This window comes from Salmo trutta, chromosome 19 (genome assembly GCF_901001165.1).
Source record: "Salmo trutta chromosome 19, fSalTru1.1, whole genome shotgun sequence".
Classification (NCBI taxonomy): Eukaryota; Metazoa; Chordata; class Actinopteri; order Salmoniformes; family Salmonidae; genus Salmo; species Salmo trutta.
Window position 1 is genome coordinate 52,410,221 of NC_042975.1, and position 24,105 is coordinate 52,434,325.

The following is a 24,105-nucleotide window of genomic DNA, read 5'->3' on the forward strand; positions in this document are numbered from 1 at the left end:
GTAATGTTATTGTAAGCAGTATTGACTCCTCAACTGTTGGGTGTGGTCACTAAGCATTCATAATACCACTACAGGTGAGGTGACAGTTGCCTCTGACATCATCCCTAAGTGAGGTAACTAACAGTAACACACCTTTGGGAAAAGGTGATGCTACAGTATTCTCAGCTGGATGACGACACCTATCTACCAGGTTTGGATAAACAGGTAGGTTGTTAAGCATTATTCTATTCTGTCAGGATCTGCCCTTAGCTTGGCTCCCCAACACAACATCATGGAAGGATAGCAACACGTTGTCATCTGACTGTAGAAACTTGGCAGATGAGTGATTGCCTTTAGGGGCAGAGTTTCCTGAACAAATCCGTCAATGAGCGTAATCAGCAGATGTCATCTACTGTATGTATGCACTCTATCACTGTCTTTAGATCATAGAAATTAGTCAACCGACAGACAGCAATGACGATTTTCTTATAATTTATCTTGCGCTAAATTAATGAATTAATGAGTGAACGAACGACTCGTAAATCGTCAAATAAAATAAAATGTTATTTGCCACATGCGCCGAATAAAACGGGTGTAGACTTTACCGTGAAATGCTTGCTTACGAACTGTTCAACGATGCAGAGTTAAAAAATAATAATAAAATGAAAAATATAGTTACACAAGAGGAATAAAATGCACTAGAAGGGAGCTATTTACAACTTACAGGGAGAACCAGTACCGAATCAATGTGCAGGGGCACGAGGTATGAGGTAGATACACTACATGAAAAAAAGTATGTGGACACCTGCTCGTCAAAAATCATGGGCATTAATATGGTGTTGTCACTGCCCCCATTTGCTGCTATAACAGCCTCCACTCTTCTGGGAAGGCTTTCCACTAGTTTTTGGAATGTTGCTGTAGAGACTTCCTTCCATTCAGCCACAAGAGCATTACAGAGGTCGGGTACTGACATTGGGCGTTTAGGCCTGGCTCTCAAACGGCATTACAATTCATCCCAAAGGCGTTCGATGGGGTTGAGGTCAGGGGTCTGTGCAGGCCAGTCAAGTTCTTCCACACTGATCTCTACAAACCATTTCTGAATGGGCCTCGCTTTGTGCAAGGGGGCATTGTCATGATGAAATAGGAAAGGGCCTTCCCCAAACTGTTGCCACAAAGTTGGAAGCACAGAATCGTCTAGAATATCATTGTATGCTGTAGGGTTAAGATCTTACCTTCACTGGAACTAAGGGGCCTAGCCCGAACGATAAAAAAGGCCCAGACCATTATTCCTCCTCCACCAAACTTTACAGTTGGCAATATGCATCTGGGCAGGTAGCGTTCTCCTGGCATCCGCCAAACCCAGATTAGTCTGTCTGACTGTCAGATCGTGAAGCATGATTCTTTACTCATCAGGATAGATAATAATAAGAGTAACATAAAGAACAGAGCAGCAGCAGCATATAAGTATAAAAGTGTGTGTGTGTGTGGGGAGGGAGGGGGTGAGAGTGTCAGTGTAGTGTGTGTGTCTATATACTGTGTATATATAGGAGTGTGAGTGTGCATAGAGTCAGTGGAAGATAGAGCCAGTGCAGATAGTCCGCGTAACCATTTAATGAACTATTTAGCAGTCTTATGGCTATTTAGCAGTCTTATGGCTTGGGGGTAGAAGCTGTCTCGGAGCCAGTTGGTCCGAGAGCCGATGTTTCATAAATATATGGTTCTTACAGCCGTCTAACCTGCTGGTTTGTTGATTTTGACTAATATATCTCCATGGTCATCTAGTTTAGCGGTGATATACTGTAGGTCGAATAAGATTGCCTTAGCATATTGAATCCTGAGCAGTGATTGGCCCATTGCCAGGAAGGAGAGAACAGTGATTGACCCGTAGCCAGGAAGGAGTCAGGATGGGATTTCCTGTTGGCTCCTTTGTAGTGTCAGACAGATACAGGGCCCAGTGTGCCTCAGGTGTCAGTCCTGTAGTGTCTACAGTACCCCACCTGCTATAAGCCCAAGGCCAGACAGTAGCCTGCACTATAGGCCAGACAGTACTCTCAGTACCCTCCACTGATTAAAAGAGACTAGAGAAGAGATGGCACTGACATTGACTGAGAATATCCTTTTGTAGGTCTATTGAGGCTGTTTTTTAATCAGGGATCCATTGATGTGGGCTTTAGAAGTAATAAGGGTCCTTTGTTTCTGAAATTAGTTTTTTTCATGTGGTTTTTCTGATAAAAAATAGGCTAAAGGCACAGATACTTTACATCCTGTGGATTGACTATCAGAGGATGTCTCGTTCTGATATGTGAATGAGTGTCAGATGCCTGTGCTGTTGTGGCCTTAATTAAAGATGGATGCTGCAACGTTAGGGACTTTTTGGTCAGTTTTCCAAAATGATTAACTGGTCCGTCTCCATCCCTTCTCTCATTCTATGTTCTAGGGTGCTCTTTGATCTCTCCTCCGGTTGTGTGTCTCTTTACGATGTAAGTCACAACCATCCCTCTCTCTCGCTCCCTCTGATGACATCCCTCTTTTGAAGGGAAAATGTTTGCCAGCCTCTCTTAAACCTCAAAGACTGCCTGGCCTGTCGTAGGTGTGGACCATGTCACACTGCCTCCGCTCCCTCTGCCCACTTCCTCCTCGCTCCGATAGCCATCGACACACAGAGCCTGCAGGCCTAGTTAGTGCTCCTTCCTGTATTTAATTAAGGGTGCTGACAGGTCAGGAGCGTGAACGTCCTTCCGCGCCTCCTCCTGCAGTCCTCCTCCATCTCAGCTGCGTGTTAAAGTCCACTTTGTTCACCTGCCATATTGGATCCGCCATGAAGCATCCTGAGCCCATGCCTGTCCCTACTGCCCTGAGAAATTGTCCATAGAATATGAAGACCAAGTCCTGCAATGACTGTTGATTGTGCCTACCTGTGTCTCACTGTCTGTCTGCCTGCCTGCCATGGAAAGAACTGGAGCAAAGATAAGGTCAAGTTGTACTTTTAATACTGTACTGTTATTTTGAATGAGATGCTATCTCTGATCGACGACTCCCACCTAACCGTCTGAACGCAACTGCACTTGTTGATGTACTTCTCAGACAATAACGAACACTCAGCGCCAGAGGCTATACTCCACTCTGTCAGGCCATCTCTAACCCACAGGCCTCTACCCCCCCACATCAACCATGACCCAATTACAGGGGGTACAAAACATGTATCATATTACCAAACATGCACACACAGGCACAGGTTTGAGGTGCCCAGGCTCCATTGATATTGAGTCTGTTCAATGTTTGCTTCTTCTGCAAACCAGCAGACAGTCGCCACTGGCCTTTGTAGCTCTGTGTTGCCAGAGAGAGATAAAGAGGGCACTGCGTTATCAAACTGTACACACAGAGCATGGGCAGAGGGTTTCTCTCTAGGAGAGGGTGGAGTTAGTTAACCGATTATAATGTTCCCATGAAAACAGAAATGCAGCTTGAAACTATAATGATTGACTGTGCCTGGCCATTTCCATTTCTGTGGAAAGAGATGGTGCTTTCTACATAGGCTCCCCTGCAGGGGGTCAAAATAGCGGTTAGTCGGGCGGCAGGTAATTTAGTGGTTAGAGTGTTGGGCCAGTAACTGAAAAGTTGCTGGATCGAATCCCCGAGCTGACAAGTTAAAAATCTGTCGTTCAGCACCCGAGCAAGGCAGTTAACCCACTGTTCCCCGTGCGCCGAAGACGTGGATGTCGATTATGGCAGCCCCCCGCACCTCTCTGATTCAGAGGGGTTAGGTTAAATGCGGAAGACACATTTCAGTTGAAGGCATTCAGTTGTACAACTGACTAGGTATCCCCCTTTCCCTTTTAACCCCTCCAAAATAACTTCCCTTTCCTGTGTCATATACTGTAATTCACTACTACTGCACATGACCCACTGACATGCATTACATGCATCAACAGTTTTACACACAGGACAGCCATGGTAGAAAACCGATCAATGATCTTAATAAGTCATCCAATTATAAAGCCCAGAGAACTTTTCCCAGGAACTGGATACACATTCAGCCATTTCCAATGTTACAATGGCATTACACACAGGACAGCCATGCTCAAATCCCGAAATATCTTAATGAATCCTAGAAAATAAATGTACGGTAATAATAATAATAAAATATATGCCATTTAGAAGACAACATTTTAACCCACGCGAATTACAGTCATGCACGACTTTTCCCAGAGATTCATATTGGACACCTGTTTAATCCCCTACATCAGGTCTACCCACATACAGCCGTTTGAGTCCTGGGAAACCCCCTCTACTAGAACAAGTTGGCTTTGTGAGATATACTGTAGCTTGACAGGTGAACAAGCCTGACTTCTCAGTTAGGGCTTAAAAAAAATTTTTTGAATGATGTAGTATTTATCATCAAAAGTTGTTGCCCTCCTCATTCTCTTACCGATCTCATCTTCTTTCTCATCATCATCAACACCATCATCATCATCATCTCCATCACCAAAACAATTCCAAAACACATCCCCCTGCATCAGTACGATGGGTAAGGTAGGTTCTCTCTGTCTAATCTGGAAAAATGATGCAAATTATTTTTTTTTAAAACGTCCAGCCAATAATTTGCATTTACACAAAGCAAAAAGACTGCCTCAGAGGCACTTCAATGACTGGGCTATCACATCCGAACTTCTATAAGACTGGTACAGAGTTAGTTTGTAAGGGGCTGAAGTTTGGTATCATGAACACTGTTCACTTCAACTCCTGGAGACATTAAGAGAATACCCTTTATTAAGATCCTTGTGTGGATAACTAGGCCTACACGATGGAAGCAGGTGCGTTCATGGAGGGTACGGTATAGTATATTTTCTCATGTTTCATCTCAACATGGAAAGGCCTTTGTGCAAAACATCTTAAAACAACAAGTGTTTACGTTTAGTGGCCGTATAAAAGAGCTTGGCTAAGTCCTTATTATAGAGTTAATTGACTTTTGAAGCCATGTTAAGTTACAACTGAGGAAAAACAACATGTATGTTTTGTGTCCTGATGGATTAGCCTATGGCATTTGTTCAATGCCTTAAAATCTTTGGCTTAAGGTAGGTAGTTTAGAATATTACATTACTGGTATCTGGTCACTTTGAAGTTAAAGCCACTAGGGCTTATCGTTAGCCAACTGAATAAATCAAAATGACATTTTCCATGTCAATATTTAATTTATTTCTCCATTTCTTCTCCATAACAAGTTTTTATGGATGTGTGACATTTCTGAGTAGCAAGAAATAGCCTACCATTTCTCAGAATGACTGCTGACATCACTGTTATATCATTGATGTACGGCCTAGTACATCACTGTGGCCAAGCTTCCTGCCATCCAGGACCAGTATACTAGGCTGTGTCAGAGGAAAGCCCAAAAAATTGTCAAAGACTCCCAAGTCATAGACTGTTCTCTCTGCTACCGCACGGCAATCGGTACCGGAGCGCCAAATCTAGGACCAAAAGGCTCCTTAACAGCTTCTACCCCCAAGCTATAAGACTGCTGAACAATTAATCAAATGGTCTCCTGGACTATTTACATTGACCCCCCCCCCCACCGGTACCCCCTGTATCTAGAGCCTCGTTATTGTTATTTTATTGTGTTACGTTTCATTATTATTTTATTTGGTAAATATTTTCTTAACTCTTTCTTGAACTGCACTGTTGTTTAAGGGTTTGCAAGTAAGCACTTCACGGTAAGGTATTCGGCGCATGTGACAATTAAAGTTTGATTTGATTTTGTTGAGGCGTATCTTGCTTCTTCTAGACTGAATTGTCTAAAATGATTTTATCTGAAATTAAATAATATGACAGTGTGGGTTCCATCTAACTTCTCCCATGATCTCGTGGTATGGAAACTAGAACATCACAAGGGATTAAATAAATGCAGATCGGACAATGCCAATGCACGTTGTAGCCATTGTTAATATAATATCTCAAATAGGGACTTTCTGTATCATATCTTTTCTTTTTACAGTGCTGAGGAAAATATGCTGCCAAAAAAGTATGATTTAGCGCCGCAGCTCTTGCATAATAATCATGTTGTCTCATTTGAAACCCTGATGAAGAAATTATTACATTGGCGCTACTAGAGTGAGCAGATGTTCCTTTTCTTTTAATGTCTCATTTGATTGTACAATGTGTCTAGAGAGAGAGTTAGAATATCCTGCCTGTAGGCTACTAATATATTGACCAATACATACAGGTCAAATGTTTAATAATATTATCATAACAGGGATCACTATTTGTATTCTCTGGATAAACAGGTTATGACTCTCCCGTGGTTCCTTTGCAGAGTACTCCAAAAGAGTGTACCAAGGTGTCAGGGTCAAACACACTGTCAAAGACCTTCTGGCAGAGAAGAGACAGAGACAGACAAGTGTTCCCAGGTTCAACGTGAGTTTACTTTTCGGCTTGTCCTCTTTTGCTCCCATCCATTTTCTCTCTTTCGGTCTTTTTCGCTCCCTAGTAGCCTCTCAGATTATTTACATTCCGCATCGTCTTTCTTTCAATTAAACAATCGTGACGTGAACACCACCCGACCACACAAAGGAAATACCCATGAAGAGAGTGTGTGAGAGAGTGAAAGTGTGTGCTCCCAAGAGGCTTCAGTTGACAGTAGGCTACATCCCTGCTGGGCTTTCTGTGGTAGCACTAGCAGGTCACCTATCAGAATCCTGATATCAGACACACCTGCCAATGCTACTGGCCTTCTCCCCGGCAGATCATTTCTGACAAGCGAGCCATTGTTGGGCCCCAGACAGTTAAGCTGAGGTTAGGCCATCTCTAAACTCAGGCCTAGATCAAACAGGGAAAGACAACGAGCTCCTTTCATCAGCCACCACCAAATCATAAAATGGCTGCTCGTTTTCAGTTGGGGACAGGTCAGTCTGACGACGGATCACAAAGAGCTCGACTCTTTTTCATTAACTCTCAATGGGAATGGGGACTGTTTAAATAAACTGATGTATTGTCAGTTGACATATATTTGTATTCTCACAGATATGGTTGCTCATTGTTGGCTGGCTGAAAAGCTTGGTTCACACACACATCTATGAAAATAGAATACAGATATATGGTTGGTCATTGTTGGCTGCCTGAAAAGCTTGGTTCACATGTGTGTCTTATGACAGTTTATGTGAAACCATTTAAAATGGTTCATGCAGCAGAGCATGGGGGAATTTACCTTGTTCTGCTATTACCCCGTAATCATACCATCCAAACAGTTTAGAAAAATAACAAAACCTGTGTGAAGGAGAATTTTGGTGGTGATTTGAATAAAATTCACTAACTGGAAAAACAATTGATTTATTCTAAACTGAATGATAGACTGGGGTCATTTTGCCAGTGCATTGCTACTCTTAGTATTTGGAAAATACAAGTCCATTTAACTCTCATATATTTTTCACTAGTCAAGTGTTCAGATAGGTATTGTATAATTAAATAAACCAACTCTGCAGGTATGATGTCTTCTCAGCCATCAGGCCCAGTCAGTATTGGCTCTGTATTCTGTTTGTGCTGTAGTATACTAGTTTGTGTATCAAACACATTTATTTATAAAGCCATTTTACATCAGCAGATGTCACAAATTGTTTATACAGAAACCAAGCCTAAACACCCAAAGAGCAAGCAATGTGTACTCACTAGGGAAATGGCACTTGGAGGGGGTAGGGCACATCCCAATGGCGAATTGGCAAATTACATTCAAATTTTTACCCACAACATTTGCCTGCCTGCCCTCCATTCCGCCTCCTTCCCCCTCCCTCGGTCTCACTCAGTCTCTCTCTCATGCTCAATGCTTACTTCCTCTCACTCTGTCTCACCGGAATTGCTTGATCCAAGTTCAGTGCATTGTTTTGCATAATACACACACACACACACACAGAGAGAGAGAGAGACAAAGCGGTGCCAGTGTGGTAGGTAGTAATCATCAGTCTCTGTCTCACCAGCAGGCTGGGACAAGTAATTCCCAGGCAGCCTTTGTGCAGATGCCAGGTGAGTCTATTGTTGGAGCCTATTGTAATACTCACTATGGCTGAAGCTTTTACAACAGCATACAGTATGTGGGGGTTCATATGTAAAGATACCTACTTCTATTTAGCTCAATTGGTAAGAACATGGCGCTAGCAACGCCAAGGTCATGGGTTCAAGTCTGGCTGGGAATACATATACTAAAATGTATGGACACATAGTAATTTAAGTCTCTTTGGATAAAAGTATCTTCTAAATGGTATATATTATGGAGGGGGAGGGATTCCACTGTTACACTGGAAGCTTCACCTCTAGACTCTTTCTACAGGATCCCATATGCTTCCTGGTTACTATAGCATGAGGAGGCCCCCCTACCTGACTGACTCAGACTTCAGCCCGTCCACTAAACAGTACTCCTCAGATCCCTACAGCTCAGCCCTGGGGGGAAAGGCCCTCTCCTACGACCACCCCTCCACTTACCCTGCCTATATTGACAGCTACTATACACCCGAGTCATTTGGGGACTACCGTGGTGCCACAGCCTTCTCTACCAGCGGAGGATCCCTCTTCCCCACCTCGTCTCTACCTCATCTGCTACCACCTCTCCCTGGGGAATCATCAAATCTCCTCCTGGTACAAACACATTTCACCTTAACTGCTATAGAGACAGTTTCAAAAATAATACAAAGAAAGAGAGACAGAGTGAGAGAGTCTTCCTTTAGTGTGTCACAGTGCATTTGAGCTGCTGTCTTATAAAACGTAAAGGTCTCCCTTACGGTCAAGTCAAGTGTAAGACCTTTAAGTTGTAAAAGACACCTGTCTCTCCTCAAATGCTTCTCCATTACTTTCATATTTGTTTTATCATCACAACCTCTGAGTATTATGTGAATACAGTAGATCTGTGTTGCTCTCTTAACCTTCCCCTCACTGTTCTCATATGTCTTCCCTCAAAAGAGAGACTCTTGGGAGCAGTCTGACGGACACTCAGTGAGCCAGGATGAGGTCCTGTGTTCCGAGGGCCCAGTGCCCACCACAGCCTCCTCTGGCCTGGCTTCGCCTGACCCCGACAGCCCCTCCCTCTATCGGCTGATACCTGGCCGTAGTGGAGGATCCACCCTGTCCGGCTCCCAGCCCTACTCTCTACACCCCCTGGAAGAGGTGCACTACCCTGGTGCCTCGTACAGCCCCTCATCCAGCTACCCCTCCAGTTACACATATTTGACATCCCCAGGGGAGACTCCAGGGGTCAAGGTATCACCTGTGCCCTCGGAGGACCCTGGCAGTGTAGCCGTCAACCTCAGTGATGCCTCGTGGGCCAAGGATGACGGGACTGGCTCTTGGTTGCCATATGAACCCAGGAAGGCCTATTGATACGCATGGACACTGACTGAGACACGGACTGACATGTCGTTGTGGACATTAATGGATAGATACAGTACAGTTCACTACAGAGTCACTACTACAGAGAATGTGGCTGAATGTGGATGTGGGTTTGTTATACAATAGAATTATATACTTTGTATTCCGTTTGACCTGTATATAAACATTTAATTGTGCAAATGTTAAAATACAGATATAAATCTTTGATTGGGACATATGTGTCTGTGTTTTATAACTCTCTGTGTGTGTGTGTGTGTGTGTGTGTGTGTGTGTTTTTATAACCATTTAAAAACATTATTCAAGAAACTAGTATGAAAATGCATCATTAGGCCTACCTCTTTTGGGTGCATTGTAACTACATGGATGAGACAATAGAGGTCGCCGTAGACCATAAAAACGCTTCTCTTTTTGAGATGCATATTTGAATATTAAAATGCATACCCCACAATCATTGTTAATAGTTATGACGACAAGGTTGTACACTGTATATATATGAATCACAAAACGCAGAAGTAAAAACAGAAGAAATACAACTGACCTGTATTTCTGGTTCACGTCTTAGCCACGTTTGGAGGTCCTTCCTCGTGTTTCGTTTGTTTCCATTGAGTGAGTTGATCCAGCACCTTGCCGCTGTCCACTGACTGAATCCTCCACCTAATCGGCTCTGAACTGCATTCTTCTCAGTTGTGTGTCTCCAAGCAAAATGTCAGGTGGTGAGTTATTTCATATTTTGATAACTGTGTATTGGTTGGCTGAAAAAGCATCAGCAAGTAAGTAAGTGAAATAAAATAAGTTGAGGACGTTGTTATTCTCATGCTCAAAGTCATTTAAATGGACCATTGGCAGGAAATTACTGAAGTGTAGTCTAATGTTAAGATTCGGTCGACAATAAGGCTGGCGGCATATTCACCAATTAAGGATTTAAGTGCGCAAAAAAGAAACTACGCACATTGCGTAAAATGGATAGGCGTAAATGCATGTGTGAGAAGGCTGCGGGAAAAGCCATTTTCTTATGTATAAATCTACTAATTTCTTTGACACAGAAAAGCCAAAGGTCTACGAAGGTGTTCGGGTGAAGATCACGGTAAAGGAATTGCTGGAAAAGCGCAGAGCTCGTCAAATGAAATTGTCATCGGTAAGCAGAGATCCTTCGTTCCAAAACCAGAGAAAGAACACACATGCTCTCACCATCATCATCATCTCCGCTTTAAATAACTTTGCAAAAAAGTAATGTGCAGTAAAATACGATAAGATCAACTTCACAATGCACCTTACTATGTGGTGTATTAAACATACGATTTTGTGTAAAATAACACATTTTTGATATCTTACAGGAATATCCAAACTCTTGGTATCAAGATGCTGTTGCCACACCTTTCTTAAGTCTGGTGCCAGAGCCAAGTACACAACCCTGGCCCTGTGAAGACAACCCCAGTGACTATGGGACAGAGTGTCTCTCATTATACAGTGATAACTTCAGCTCAGCTCAACAGACTGAACCTGCAGCATACAGTGAACCCTGCAACTACACACATCAACAGCCCTGGTCCCTTGGACATATATTGCACAAGGACTATAGGGAAGGACAGGTACGCATAATAGCTATTCACACAGTGATATCCTTTAGCTTCCTCCCCTGTTTTTTCCCCTTCTTAAATCCTTATGTGGTGGATCTATCGCTAATTCCCTCTGTTCTAGCTGTAGGCTAATTGATTATCTTCCTAAATGTCTAGGACTGTTAAATAGCCTCTTTGAATGTCCCCAAGTCTTGAATATCCCTTTCGGAATATGGTGCCTTGAAAGCGCCTTGGCTACGGCATATTTGGTTGTCTGAAAGGACACACTACGACTTTTTAAATGCCGCAACGAAGACTTCTCTGGAAATACTGTAGTTTCGAAGCGCCACTGAACAGGCATGTAACTTGTCTGTAAAGGAATGATGCTTCTGAAGGGGGTCTAACGTCCATCAAGGCAACCAGCACTGGCAATCAAATTATCTTGAGCTGTCTGCACGTAGCCTGCGTGCAGACCACTCGCTCCTAAGAAAATTACTTTGACGTTCGTTAAATACAATGACTTTCCAATAGATTTAGTTGAAAGAAAACGCATATCTACCATACCATAAAAAAACAGAAGGGCAACACAACAGCACATCAATATGTAAGGTTTATTGTTGTCAGGGAAACGATACCGAACATTCTATGAGGAGCAGAATTCTACAGTCTGAAAAGGTACAGAGGCTTCTGATGCGGCCCTTTTTGTAATTGTCTAAAAGGTTATCCATTTTTCGTGATTGACCCATTACTGTAGCGGTGTCTTTGTGTAAGAAAAGGGTACAATTGGATGCATATTCTCTTGAACATCATCTTTTCATGTTTTGTTGCAGGCCTGCTGGTCATCATTAGAGACTTGGACTCCAGCCTGCACACCAAAGAATATGAATCCTTTGGACACCCATCATCTCCCCTCCGCACTACAAGAATACTCAGACCCTGTGGATCCCACTTACATATTGCTTAATACAAATGTCACTCAATACGATACCTCTGTGTACACAAACCGTACTGAATCGACCTCTACAATACAGTGGATGCCCTGACCTAAGTAGCACAGGTTATTATGGGTTAACTTTGGACAACTGTTATTGTAAATGGCAAGTGTCAAGCATGAGTCATGTTTAAATACAGAGTTTGTGGAGGGTGGCGGGGAGATGGTGGCTGGCTGGGCGCACTCTGTTCTGTGCCCCATTTGGAGACCAACCTGAGGTTTAGGGCTGGCAGGGTCTACCAGCTGTGTGTGTGTGTGTGTGTGTGTGAGAGAGAGAGAGAAGTTACTTTTTTATAGATTGCCATAATTATTTTTCAAGTCAATAAAATTAAACTGAAAAAGATTGTCGTTGTTGATCATCCAGAGCTGTAGTTTATCCAAATATGGTTTAGAAACTCTGGTTTATTTATCTTTTCCCCCATCCATCTATTCATTATATTTCTATGGCCCAAATCCACCGACAGCATCGGTTACCGGGACGCAAAATCGGTTGTTAGGCTAAGGACTCATGTTAAATTTGCTGTCTTCTCAGTAGCCTGCCTCAAATATGTATTACGGTTTAATACAAACCATTCAAATTAACGTAATGAAGTATTTTATCAATAAATATAAGAATTTGTTACGAAAGAATTCATGCGATGTAGTAATAATCATTAGTATTGTCCCTATGCTTCTTTGTGAGACTGTTTTAAAACGGCGCTTTCTTTAGACGCAACAGGTTGTCAAGCGCTCTTTGTTTTCTTTCCTCTGCACATTGGTTAGCATTTCATTGCAGAAAAATAACCAATAGTCATATTTCATACTCATGGAGCAAATTTAATATTTGTTAAGGTACTTCAAATAACTAGTCTCTGCGACAAACGTTTATCACCTCATTAGCTAGGCTCTATCATTTTTCGAGGGATAACGTGGAGTTTTGCTCCACGTTAAAGTTTTGCTAGCTAACGTTAACGTCGTTTAGCGAGCTAGCTAAGGTCTCAAACCCTCTTCAACATGGACTTGTATCACGTTTTGGAGATGATAGGAGAGGGCTCGTTTGGACGAGTGTATAAAGGACGTAAAAAGTTCAGTGGCCAAGTGAGTATATGGTACATTATTGGGAAAATATTAAAGTTACACGCTGACCTTTCTGCTGTACGTTAACTTCAGCTTTGTCTACCATTTAAGAGCTTACAGTCCCATTCATTGCGCATCCATTTTGTTTTGGTCCGTTGTAGGTCGTGGCACTAAAGTTTATCCCCAAGGTGGGCCGTTCTGAGAAGGAGCTGCGCAATCTCAAAAGGGAAATTGACATCATGAGGGGACTTCAACATCCAAACATTGTCCTTCTCTTAGACAGCTTTGAGACTGAAAGAGAGGTATGTAAAAGCTGTTGTCTTCACCTGCATATAATGTCATCACTTATACTTTACATTATTACTTAGCATGGAAGATACATGCTTACAATACATTTTAATTACATTAATAACATGATGATAATGCTGTCTGTTCATGGCAGGTTGTTGTTGTGACTGAGTATGCAGAGGGAGAGTTGTTCCAGATTCTTGAAGATGATGGGAATTTACCAGAGATCCAGGTAAAGCCATTGACTCATAATCTAGTAGATTATTTCTCAACTTATTACAATAAGAACGGCAAAGTACTGTAAAATGAAACCTATTATCGATCAAACAGCTGATATTCATTCATGCATGTATTTTTCATCCTATGCAAAGGTCCGTGATATTGCCTGCCAGCTGGTCTCTGCCTTGTATTATTTGCATTCCCATCGGATTCTCCACCGTGACATGAAACCACAGAACATTCTGCTGGGCAAAGGAGGGGTGGTGAAGCTGTGTGATTTTGGGTGAGTATATTTGGTGCTGAAAGGACAGCCTTTGTGTTGAAGGAGAACTTTGTGGTGTTGAAAGCTGTGACATTCAATCCGTTAAGAAAAGCTCTGACGAGACCAACAGGCCAAAACGTAAGCTTGAATAAAAATAGTGAGAACTATTAGCAAGAACAGTGTGCGGGTTTCTCTTTTCTTTCAAGTAATCTCTTTGTTACCATGCACCTGCAACAGACGGCTCAGATGTGCGAGTGCCTTTTTGAATTTTGATTCAATCAGTTATAGAAATCTCACTGATGAGGGCCCACACTTTATTATATGAATGAGTAGAGGAAACTCAAGTGGAGAATGATGCCGAATTATACCCTATAGCGAGTCTGTCTCTCTGCCTTTAGCTGTACCTGTGTGTGTCCTATCCTCCAGATTTGCTAGAGCAATGAGTGTGTCCACCCTGGTCCTGACCTCCATCAAGGGGACGCCCCTCTACATGTCCCCAGAACTGGTAGAGGAGAAGCCCTACGACCACACAGCCGACCTCTGGTCTCTGGGCTGCATCCTCTATGAGCTCCACACGGGGGCGCCACCATTCTACACCAACTCCATCTTTCAGCTGGTCCAGCTCATAGTCAGAGACCCGGTCAAGTGGCCGGACACCATGAGCCAGACCTGCATGGTACTACAGAGTCCCTGTTAACTCTGAATTAATCCAGTGTTTTACCTTGAAATACAAACTGAATCATGCTACATTTCACAGTGAAACTATAGTGAAACTAATAGTGAAACATTTAGTTTGTGTAATTCAATTTGGAATTGAAACTAGTGATTTTAAGCTCATGTATATTAATTAAGATAGCATTTAGAGTCCCAGCACCACATGGCTTGTCTAATCTTTCCATGCCAGACTTTCCTGAAAGGTTTGTTGACCAAAGACCCACAGAAGAGGTTGTCATGGCCACACCTCCTAAAACACCCATTTGTTGCTGATGGAGTTCTAGGTAAGACCCTTTTTCATTCTACATTCTATTTTTTATGATAGACCTCTTTAAATAACAGGCTTCTATAGTAGACACAGAGACCTCGTCTATTCCTTGTGTTGTTGTTGTCTGTAGTTCTCTCAGACCCTGTTGTGTCCAGCCCGCTGACAGTGGCCCCCAGCCCAGACCTGCAGGTGCTAAAACTCCAGCAGGCAGTGCAGAAAGCAGCGCCACATGGTGGAGAGGGGAGGTTACTGCGCAAGGCCAGGGAACAGAGGGACAAGAGGAACAGACAGGTAGGTAGACTGGGCAAGGGCCCTCACTAGCTTTAAGCACAAGCTGTCAGAGCAGCTCACAGATCACTGCACCTATACATAGCCCATCTGTAAATAGCCCATCCAACTACATCATCCCCAAACTGTATTTATGTATTTATCTTGCTCCTTTGCACCCCAGTATCTCTATTTGCACATTAATCTTCTGCACATCTATCACTCCAGTGTTTAATTGGTATATTGTAATTACTTCGCCACCATGGCCTATTTTTAAATAAAGGTGAAATAAATCAAATAAAAAATTAACACCTGCCCGGGGCAAGCAGACTAAAGATATAAGTTGACCGAATGGACAAGTAAAAAAAAATCACACTAAAATCACAATATCTTACACAATATATTACTCCAATCAGAAATTGGATCAGAGTGTCATCCGGATGCAATGTTTTGCGCACTATTCTCCCAATTTCAGCAGAGCGCGTCGGAGTAGAATTGTTTTGCGATGACAGGAACGAGCAGTCTTTTTCAATCACCAAGGGCCGGTTACACCAGTTGGTCGTAAGCCCTTCTATGAGTTACAAATGGGGCAAATTCAACAACTAGTGGGGAGCAGGCGTATGGTGTTAAATTGGGACTATATCATGATAGGCATAGAAAATATTAGCAATCTATATATTTTTTTATGTGTCTCGGGTTTATATTGCACACACTCTGCAGGCTTTTGGAGTTGCATATGCATGAGGTTATTTAAGGTTACATTAGCAAGCTAAATGTTTCTTATCAGTGATAGATCATCTATTTGTTGTCTCATCTATCACCTCCACTTATTTGCCCAGCTAGAGATCAATTAACCAAATACACAGAGCGATTCAGTTAAACAAAACCACATTGATTGATTAGTCTATCAGACAAGTCATGGGTTTTTGGTTGGGAGAAGGCGAGTGAAGAGAAAAATAATCCACTTGTTGAGATGAGCAAACTAGACTAAAGATGATCATAAGCACTCACCTCAATTAAGCTAACATTTTCCTAACCTAATTGCAACCAAATATCCAAACGGGGATTCAGTGAAAACTAAAGTCTGACATTGATTGATTTGTCAAGACATGTCCCCAGTCGCCACACTTGTCTCAAAGCAGCACGATGGCACTGTCCCAATCAAAACAGTGCTGAAATTATAATCTTTTCCACTATTGCTTTAATTTATTAACAGTTGGTGGCTTTGGGAGTTTCAGAATATTTTATCCTTACAAGGTTATAGATAAACATATCTTAGTTACCTTGCTTTGAAGTAGCCTACCTTAGCCATTTGATCCCTGATTAATTGAATGAGGGAATTATTTTATAAAGACATAAAAAGTATTAGTTTTAATTGTAGTGTTGCAATATTTTATAGGCTACTTAAGACGTCAGAATGCTTCAGTTTCGGCTGGTGCCTAGCCTAACCGAACGAGTGTGCTTGCATACTCCCTTAAAAGACCTTTGCTTGAAAAACTAGAAAAAAACAGCAATAGTACTGTTTTGTCCTTTTTGAGACGAAGTAGCCAGTATGCACTTCCTCAAAAGAGTCAGAATGAATTTAAGATAACTCAAGAAATCTGTCATTCATTTCAACATTTTTGCCAAAAGATCTTAGTTGTGCAATTTTACATCTAACAGATGTTTGGTGCAGTATTTTTCTACGAAAGAATGTGCATGTAAACAAGTCGTCTCTCGTTGAACGACAACACTTTATCGAAGAATCCCTACTGTTGACCAATCACTGACGAAGGGGCATAGACTTTTTGTGTGCCCGATAAGCCAAGAAAACCCTCAAGTCCAAAACAAACAAAAATGTCACAAAATGTCGTCATAATAAATTCACGAACTAAACTGGGTGGCCAACCATCCACCAAGGGCTTGTTGTATTTTGATAGGCAGAATGTAGGCAAAAGAAAAATCAGATTTGCTATGGTAGTAATAATAATGATAATGCATTTTATTTTGTAAAGTGGTTCCTTGCATAATACAATGATGTAAAAATGGTGTTACAAAAATCTGTCCTACTTGTCTGAAGGTTAATGTCAAGCACTGTGCGCACAAAGTGACAGACAGAGCTGTTGAATCAACACACAGTATCAGGCCAGAAATGTTGTAAAAGTAAAGTATCATGTGTATCATAATTGTGTGTGTCGTAATCATGAACGTACATAGAAATGGAAAGGAAGGACAAGCTGTTCTATTCACTGTAACTTTCACACTCATGTACACTCTATGCTCAGGTGGGAAACGGAAAGACTGAATCATCTAGTCAGGCACCTTCAAGGACAGCCCCTGCAGTGAAGCCCCTGTCCAAAGACAGCCTGGTGGCTCCCTCAGATGGTTTGGATCAAGATCTGTCACAATTAACCGCCAATCTGAGCCTTACCCCAAAACAGTCTGCCATTGAGATTTCCACTAACAGGTACAATGTGGTGAGCCTTTAAAACTCCAGACAGTCTACTCCCCACAGACAGGTGTGTTCTATGAAAATGATCAATGGAAAGCACTCACACATCTGAGGGTTGCTTCTCCAGGTGCATCGTAAATGTTCAAAGCTTTGACAAAGGCTGTCAACCTGAAACGTTACTAATTTATAAAAGTAGTTTATGTAAATGTAAAGGGGTTTCCCCCGTGTCCCCACCAGGGGTCAGATCAGCCGGGACTACGAACAGGAGTTCCCCTCTGTGGAGGTTGGGCCCCGACAGGCCCTGAGGCGACCTGAGACTCAGGAGCGGGGCCAGGCCAGGACCAGCCTGAGTGCTGTGAGGCTCCACAGCCAGGTTAGTGTCACTGCTGCTAGAGAGAAGTGCTCTTTGAGTGACGAAGACACAGTCTAGGATAGGGTTTTGGGTTTCATGAGTTTTGCTTAAGCTTATCATGGTTTGTAATTCATTGTTGGTTCTTTACTACTTTTTGTTAGGATGTTGACAGTGATGAGGAGTGGGAGAGGTTGATCCAGCAGACCTCCGTTTCCAGCGGCCAAACCATTCAAATCATACCTCGATTGAAAGAGAAGTTGCTGACATCTAAAACCCTGGTAACTACTACTCACAGGCAACTACAGTAGAATCAAGTTAGTTGAATTCAAGTTGGATAGAAAAAACTTATTTGGTGTGATTTGAATTCAATGCCACCTTAAAGTGAGGGATGTCGTCTATGCTGGTGACAAATCCAATTTCCCCTCTGAGGATCAATAACGTTTATTCAAATGTATTCTTTGACATAAAACCCTGTGTTTCTGTGTTCTTGGTCAGCTATTGGATGGTATCCTGGAGGGGGCATGTCAGATCCGTCAGCCGCTGAAGGTCCTGTCCAACCTGATCTTGACCTCTGATTCAGAGGACTCCCATCGACTTAGACAGGAAGTTGGACTACCTCATTTCCTATTCAACCTGGTCCAGGATATTGTGGAGAATCCAGTGGTCGTTAAGGTTAATTTGGTGACATTATCCAAAATATTTTCAATAATCCAATGAGATTGTGAGAACTATTTGATGGCTGTTTTATTCAAGTAAATATGTGCCAGTAAGGACTGCATTGTTCATTTCTGTGGATATCCCCTCAACTGCTAACTTGCTTTTTCTGTCTCTCATCATGTTAATAATCTCCATCAGCAACCGTGGAGTGTGACAGTACTGGGAGAAGTGATTGTTCTACTCTTGAACTATTGGGAGAAGCACCGTGACTGGCAACAAGCAGATAACAAGTTTGTTTTTTTATTTCTTCTCCCCTCTTAGTGGTTTAAAATTGTTGTATTTAGTACATTTACATAGAGGTCATAGTTTAAAATGACATAATGTTTAACAATATTTCAATGTCATATGACACAAAACCTTTTCTCACTGTAGACTGGAAGATTTCGCCATGCCCTTTTTCAAGATTCTGCTTCGGCCTGACCCTAACCCATTGGCAGTAAGTATGAAACCTCTCAAAGAAATGCAGTAGGCTAGTCGTGTTGAATTGGCTCTGGACAGACTCCTATTCTCCATCTCTCATCTAGCCTCTGGCTGCAGCCATTCTGGCCATATTCAGCCAGTGTGGAGTCTCTGTGGTTGTTAGCATGGACAGGATCACTGCCCAGCTCAACAAGCTTCTTTCAGACTCCGATGAGGTAGGCAATGAGTGTCTATTAAATTGCATAGCTAATGTACAGTGAAATATAAGTGTATGATTGAATGGTGTTATCTTTGTGTGTAAATATTTATACAAATAATTTGTATGACAGCTTTACTTCTTGAAATAGTTTTGCAATGAAAAAATATGTATGATTTGTTGTGTCTGACTAGACTGTTCCCTGAAATGTTCCCTCTCCCAGCCACGCGTCCCGTTACCATCAGGCTGGGGGTTCTGTGATGGCTTCTTGTCATTGATTCTCCACACCCTAACTGAGGTTAATTGTGCCTGCACACAGATTTGTCAATAATAAAAATGTTTTGATCCATTTAAAAAAAGATCCCCTTTTATTCTCTGAACAGCATGAAAGCCCTCCACACTCTGCTTCTTTGGATCCGAGCATTCTGCGCCTCCTGTGGGTGAAAGTTGGTACTTCACTGGAGAAAACATCAGCCAGAACAAAGTTCTGCTCCTCAAACGGTATAAACTACACTACCTGATGATGTTGGTCTCTCACCAACATTGAACACAATGAAGAAGGCTAAAACCGAAACGTCTGTCTAATCTGTTTCCCTGCCTACTTAAAAAAGACATTAAACAACAAATAATTATTATCTGGAATTCTGTCTTATTATTATTATTACCCATTTTTTTTACAAGTTTTGGGTTGAGCTCTCACCAATCTAATATAAATAGTTTCCATCTCCTCTCCCATCAGGGCTGTATGTGTTCCTGTCCCTCGCCCTTTTTGTCCTTACCAGGGACCCGTACTGCTGTGTTCCCCTGTTCTCAGACAGCGACACAAACTGCATACTCACCCTGGGCCACCTGCTCACCACTGATTGGTTAGTGACCTCTCCATCTCTCTCTCTCTCCGTCTAGCTGTCATCTTGCATAACACATGTTCTTATTCACTTGTGATTGTCCTAATAATACTTACAGCATATCAACAGTCAATCAATACCATACTGTTACGGTGGTGATATGTGGAGAGTGCCTCTTTTCCAGTGTTTCCAGGCCGTCTGATGAGACTCACGGCCAGCTTTGGGGTGGTGACTCCAGTGTGAACAGCCTATCAGTGTTGAGCTGCCACCTGCTGTGTTTCCCCTTTGCCCTGGACCTGTCCTCAGAGACCATGGACAGACTACTCCAGCTGTACCACAGCGCTGGCATTGTCTCTGGCCTGCTGCAGGTCAGGCTCTCCCCTTACAGCACCCTTACAAGAACATTGTTAAGCCTTTGGATGTATGAGTATATATTGACAATGCGCAAAGACCCCACTCTTAATTGATCTCCCTCTGTTGATATGTCTGTCTGACATACCGAGTGACTGAAAACCTTACAGTTTTTCTGATGCAATTTAAGATGACGCTTGCTCTAGTCACACATCAGGTTCATCCCACAACTGCTACTCCACCACACTGCTGTCTTGGCACCATTGGGAGAACATTGTGTTGTTCAATGTCTGGTGTCTTTGATGGTTGAACTGAATTGTGTGTGTTTGTTTTTTTCTGTTCTGGATCAGGTTATCCAGTCCGTTCCTCCGTCTCTCCTGGAACTGCCTCTCTCTCTGCTGTGTCGCCTGCTGCTGTGTGACCCCGGCCGCTCTGTCCCCTGCTTCACAGCAGCCGCCAGGGCCCAAGGATTCTTCTCTCCACCCAGCAGTGACCCCAAGGAGGATAGAAGAGACCAGGCCCCTGCCTCCAGTGTCGGGGACCAGGCTGGGCACCCAGTGTCTGTATCCAGGACTGCCAGCTCCCTTCTCTCTGACCTGCTAAAGCCTGATAGTGAAGCCCTGTGGGGGTCGGCCGTGGAGCTCTTCACCCTACTATCCCAGGCTGCCCGCTGCTCCCCCAGGTCCCGACCCTCCACCCCTCATCTCCACCTGGAGCCTACTCCCCTGCACCAGGCCCTGGCTCACCCAGACGACAGGGTCAGAGCTGCTGCCTGTAGCCTGCTAGGTAACCTGGACCCGTTTACACCTCATACTCCTCCCTCCACCAGTGACCCAGAACGGACCCGGCTGCAACCCGCCATCCTCAGAGACATAATTGGCTGTCTCCACGACCCCTCCGCGTCCGTACGGAGGATGGCCTGCAAGGCCGTGGGCAATTGGCTGGGGCTCATCGGAAAGGCCGAGTTTAGAACACGGAGAGCCAATGGGAGAGAGAATAGTAGTGCCTCTATTGCAGCCCGGGACATGAAAAAGGGCAAGCCAGACAAGACTGTGTCCTCCCAGTCCCTGGTAGGAGATGGAGGAGACTCATCCACAACACTCAAACAGCAAGTAGCAGACCAGGAGGATGGAAGTGGATGGGTGGAGGAAGCCAATTGGGCAACAACTGAGCTACTCTCCCTCATAGTGGACCCTGATGCCCTGACGCGCCGCCACTGCTGCGCTGCCCTGGGCAACATGGCTGCTGTGGAAGGGGGTGTGGCCTCACTGCTGAAGGGAGATGTGCCCCTTCTCCTCCTACAGGCCGCCTGTACCGACTCCCAGCATGCAGTCCAACGAGCGGCTGTCGCTACCCTGAGCTTATACAGCCAACAGGATGCACTACGACAGGTAATAGAGGGTGATATTACCAAGGGGTAGACATTGAAATAAATATAAGCACCATAGAATAGTTTAGTCACAGTGGATCAAACTTAAAAATGTTTTAAGAAAAATGGTTTCATATCCTCCATGAGATGGTGAATGTCTATCAAACACACATTAAAAAAATAAGAATAATAACTGTGGCTTGTTATCTAATTTAGAATGCAAATAATATAACTCTTTGAAGTGTTTACGTAGTTATTAGACTTTCTACATTTCTAAAACCTTTTTCAGTGTGTTGAGGCCAGGCTGTTGTGGAATGTTATCCCCTCCGAACCCCTTGCTTACACAAAAAGTTTTTTTGTCTTTCTATTATATCATTTATTGAGTTTCTTAAATGTTGCCATATCTCATGTCATGATCAAACACCAACACTTTCTTTACTCACCATTGCCTTTAGTCATTTAACTCTGGATGCAACACTGCATGTCTGCTCACACACACACACACACTCTTATCACTCTTATGCTTACACAGATTCACACTTTCTCTCACACTCTCTCACACATACACACACACACACATTCTCGCTCTCTCTAACACATACACAAACAGACAAACTCTGTCTCTACTCAGACCATATTCCAACCTCTTTCATCTGTGCCTTAAGGCTCTGCTGTCCCTTGATGCACGTGAGAAACTTCGTCAGGCTTCACAGCATGTCGCCCCTCCACAGTGTGACTACTGTCAGATCATCAAGCTGCTATGAGGGCCAATGCAGTGAGTGAGAGAATAGTGTGTGTCTATTTGGTAAGATCAGACTTGTGGATCAGCCCGTCTGCCTTTGCCTTAATACTGGGATTCAATGTATAAGCTGGATGGCGGATGTTATATCCCCTACCCATAACTCATCTGTGCAGCGCGCTTGTTGATAAAATTATTGGCATCAATATTTTATGTCTTTGTTTTAGAAGATAAAAGTTCATTTCATTACATTGAGGGATTGTCATTTGTCATTTGGGATAACTTGTTAACATGTTTTACTCTCTTGAATTGAAAGGCGCATAATTGATTTGTTTAGTTTGGGCAATATGGTCTGGACTTGTACGGTGTAAGTCAAGTTTTTTGAGTGTAATGTAATTTGTAGTGCTTTGAATTTGATTAAAATATGTAGTGTAAGCCTATCATAAATTTATAGATTTTGTTTAACAATGTAAAATGGTAGTTTTCAAGTAATTCTTCACGAAGACTTTTGATTTGTTATGCACTGGTATTAATAAAACCTCCTGTGCCATTCTACTGACAAGTACTATATTTGTGATATTGTGATATTAGTTTGTTTTACCTGCTTTTGAGCCAATCTTAATTATTAGATAAAAATGACATATGCGCACACACTATCAATGCATTCATTCAAATCATAATTTAACAAAGTATAATAACTCAATTGTAAAACAAAAAAACTACAGATGGCCAAGTGAGCAAGTTTTCAGAACAAAATAATATTCAAAAAATCTGTTTATTTTGATTGGATTATTAACTTTTAAATTAGCCCATTTTATGAGACGGAATATCATTCATGTATGAATATAAAGGGATTTAGAACATTGGCATTGCACATGTTGGTTGTACAACTTTCTTGCCAAAGTGCAGTTTGCGGCAATTAGCAGGAAGAGAGAGATTATGTTGCGGATTTCCTTGTGGCACAAAAATGTTTCGTATGATCCAATTGCATTTTAGATGGGCATAAGGTCTCTTGTGAAAATGGCTCAAATTAGTATTTTTCAAAGTAAATGTTTTTCCCCCGGAGTACATAAAACAATATATTTGAGTGTGATGCATCCTATTAAAACATCCATTTTGAGGAGATAAAATATATATAAAATACTGTTGAACATTATATGCTTGATAACATTTGGTCCTAGGTAGTGTGATATAATGTGACTGATAGTCAACACACCTTCAATGATAATTGCATATTTGTTGTGGAGTAGGCTAGTGCCTGATTTTGTGCTGAATGGGGCCCATATGACAGTTTAGTATGTAATAACACTATTTTACATGTAAAATGACATGTTGGGATTTTTAGCATGTCATTTTTTTTATATGTCGGTCTACACCACTTAACTTGTCTTCTTTTCACAGAAAATGACATGCTCGGGAGTGAATTCTGGGTCCATCTCACATGGAATGACTGGTTGCACTTGTTTGAAAAATGTATAAATGTATATGCTACATGTATGTATATCAAAGAAAATCCTGTCGTGTATAAAAATTGCTTGCCCTCCATAACAAAAATATAGACGGGTGTTTTTGGCCTTACCCTCCGAGGAGCAGATTGATAAAGCAATAAAACGTTAAATATATTTGAAATCAAGCCAGATTCTGTACAATAGTCCATGTAATCCACGCTGTGTAAAAGACAACAACATAGCCTAAGCGTCCAAAAAAAATACTTTTAATGCC

The 24,105-nt window shown here is 42.4% G+C and overlaps 2 protein-coding genes across 7 annotated transcripts; both read left to right on the forward strand.

The window, feature by feature from the left end:
- The first annotated feature begins 4,454 nt into the window (after window positions 1–4,454).
- On the forward strand, window positions 4,455–9,555 carry LOC115154954 (POU class 2 homeobox associating factor 2). Of its 4 annotated transcripts, none has more exons than XM_029701688.1 (5): window positions 4,455–4,808; window positions 6,287–6,387; window positions 7,941–7,986; window positions 8,291–8,595; window positions 8,917–9,555. In XM_029701688.1, exons 1-5 carry the CDS (start codon window positions 4,784–4,786, stop codon window positions 9,331–9,333), a joined length of 894 nt encoding a protein of 297 aa, XP_029557548.1. In that variant the 5' UTR covers window positions 4,455–4,783; the 3' UTR covers window positions 9,334–9,555. The 4 variants fall into 4 exon arrangements, with proteins under 4 accessions (XP_029557548.1, XP_029557551.1, XP_029557550.1 ...); XM_029701691.1 differs by having other exon boundaries at window positions 4,455–4,793; XM_029701690.1 differs by having other exon boundaries at window positions 4,456–4,808; window positions 7,944–7,986.
- Window positions 9,556–12,603: 3,048 nt separating this feature from the next.
- stk36 (serine/threonine kinase 36 (fused homolog, Drosophila)) lies at window positions 12,604–24,016 on the forward strand. Of its 3 annotated transcripts, none has more exons than XM_029701693.1 (21): window positions 12,604–12,966; window positions 13,107–13,247; window positions 13,388–13,465; window positions 13,605–13,735; window positions 14,141–14,390; window positions 14,619–14,712; window positions 14,827–14,987; window positions 17,228–17,409; window positions 17,632–17,767; window positions 17,908–18,024; window positions 18,242–18,418; window positions 18,602–18,693; window positions 18,836–18,899; window positions 18,988–19,098; window positions 19,303–19,377; window positions 19,463–19,580; window positions 19,819–19,945; window positions 20,109–20,292; window positions 20,626–21,666; window positions 22,310–22,449; window positions 23,785–24,016. In XM_029701693.1, exons 1-20 carry the CDS (start codon window positions 12,883–12,885, stop codon window positions 22,406–22,408), a joined length of 3,462 nt encoding a protein of 1,153 aa, XP_029557553.1. In that variant the 5' UTR covers window positions 12,604–12,882; the 3' UTR covers window positions 22,409–22,449; window positions 23,785–24,016. The 3 variants fall into 3 exon arrangements, with proteins under 3 accessions (XP_029557553.1, XP_029557554.1, XP_029557552.1); XM_029701694.1 differs by having other exon boundaries at window positions 22,310–22,419; XM_029701692.1 differs by lacking the exon at window positions 23,785–24,016 and having other exon boundaries at window positions 22,310–22,938.
- Window positions 24,017–24,105: the final 89 nt, after the last annotated feature.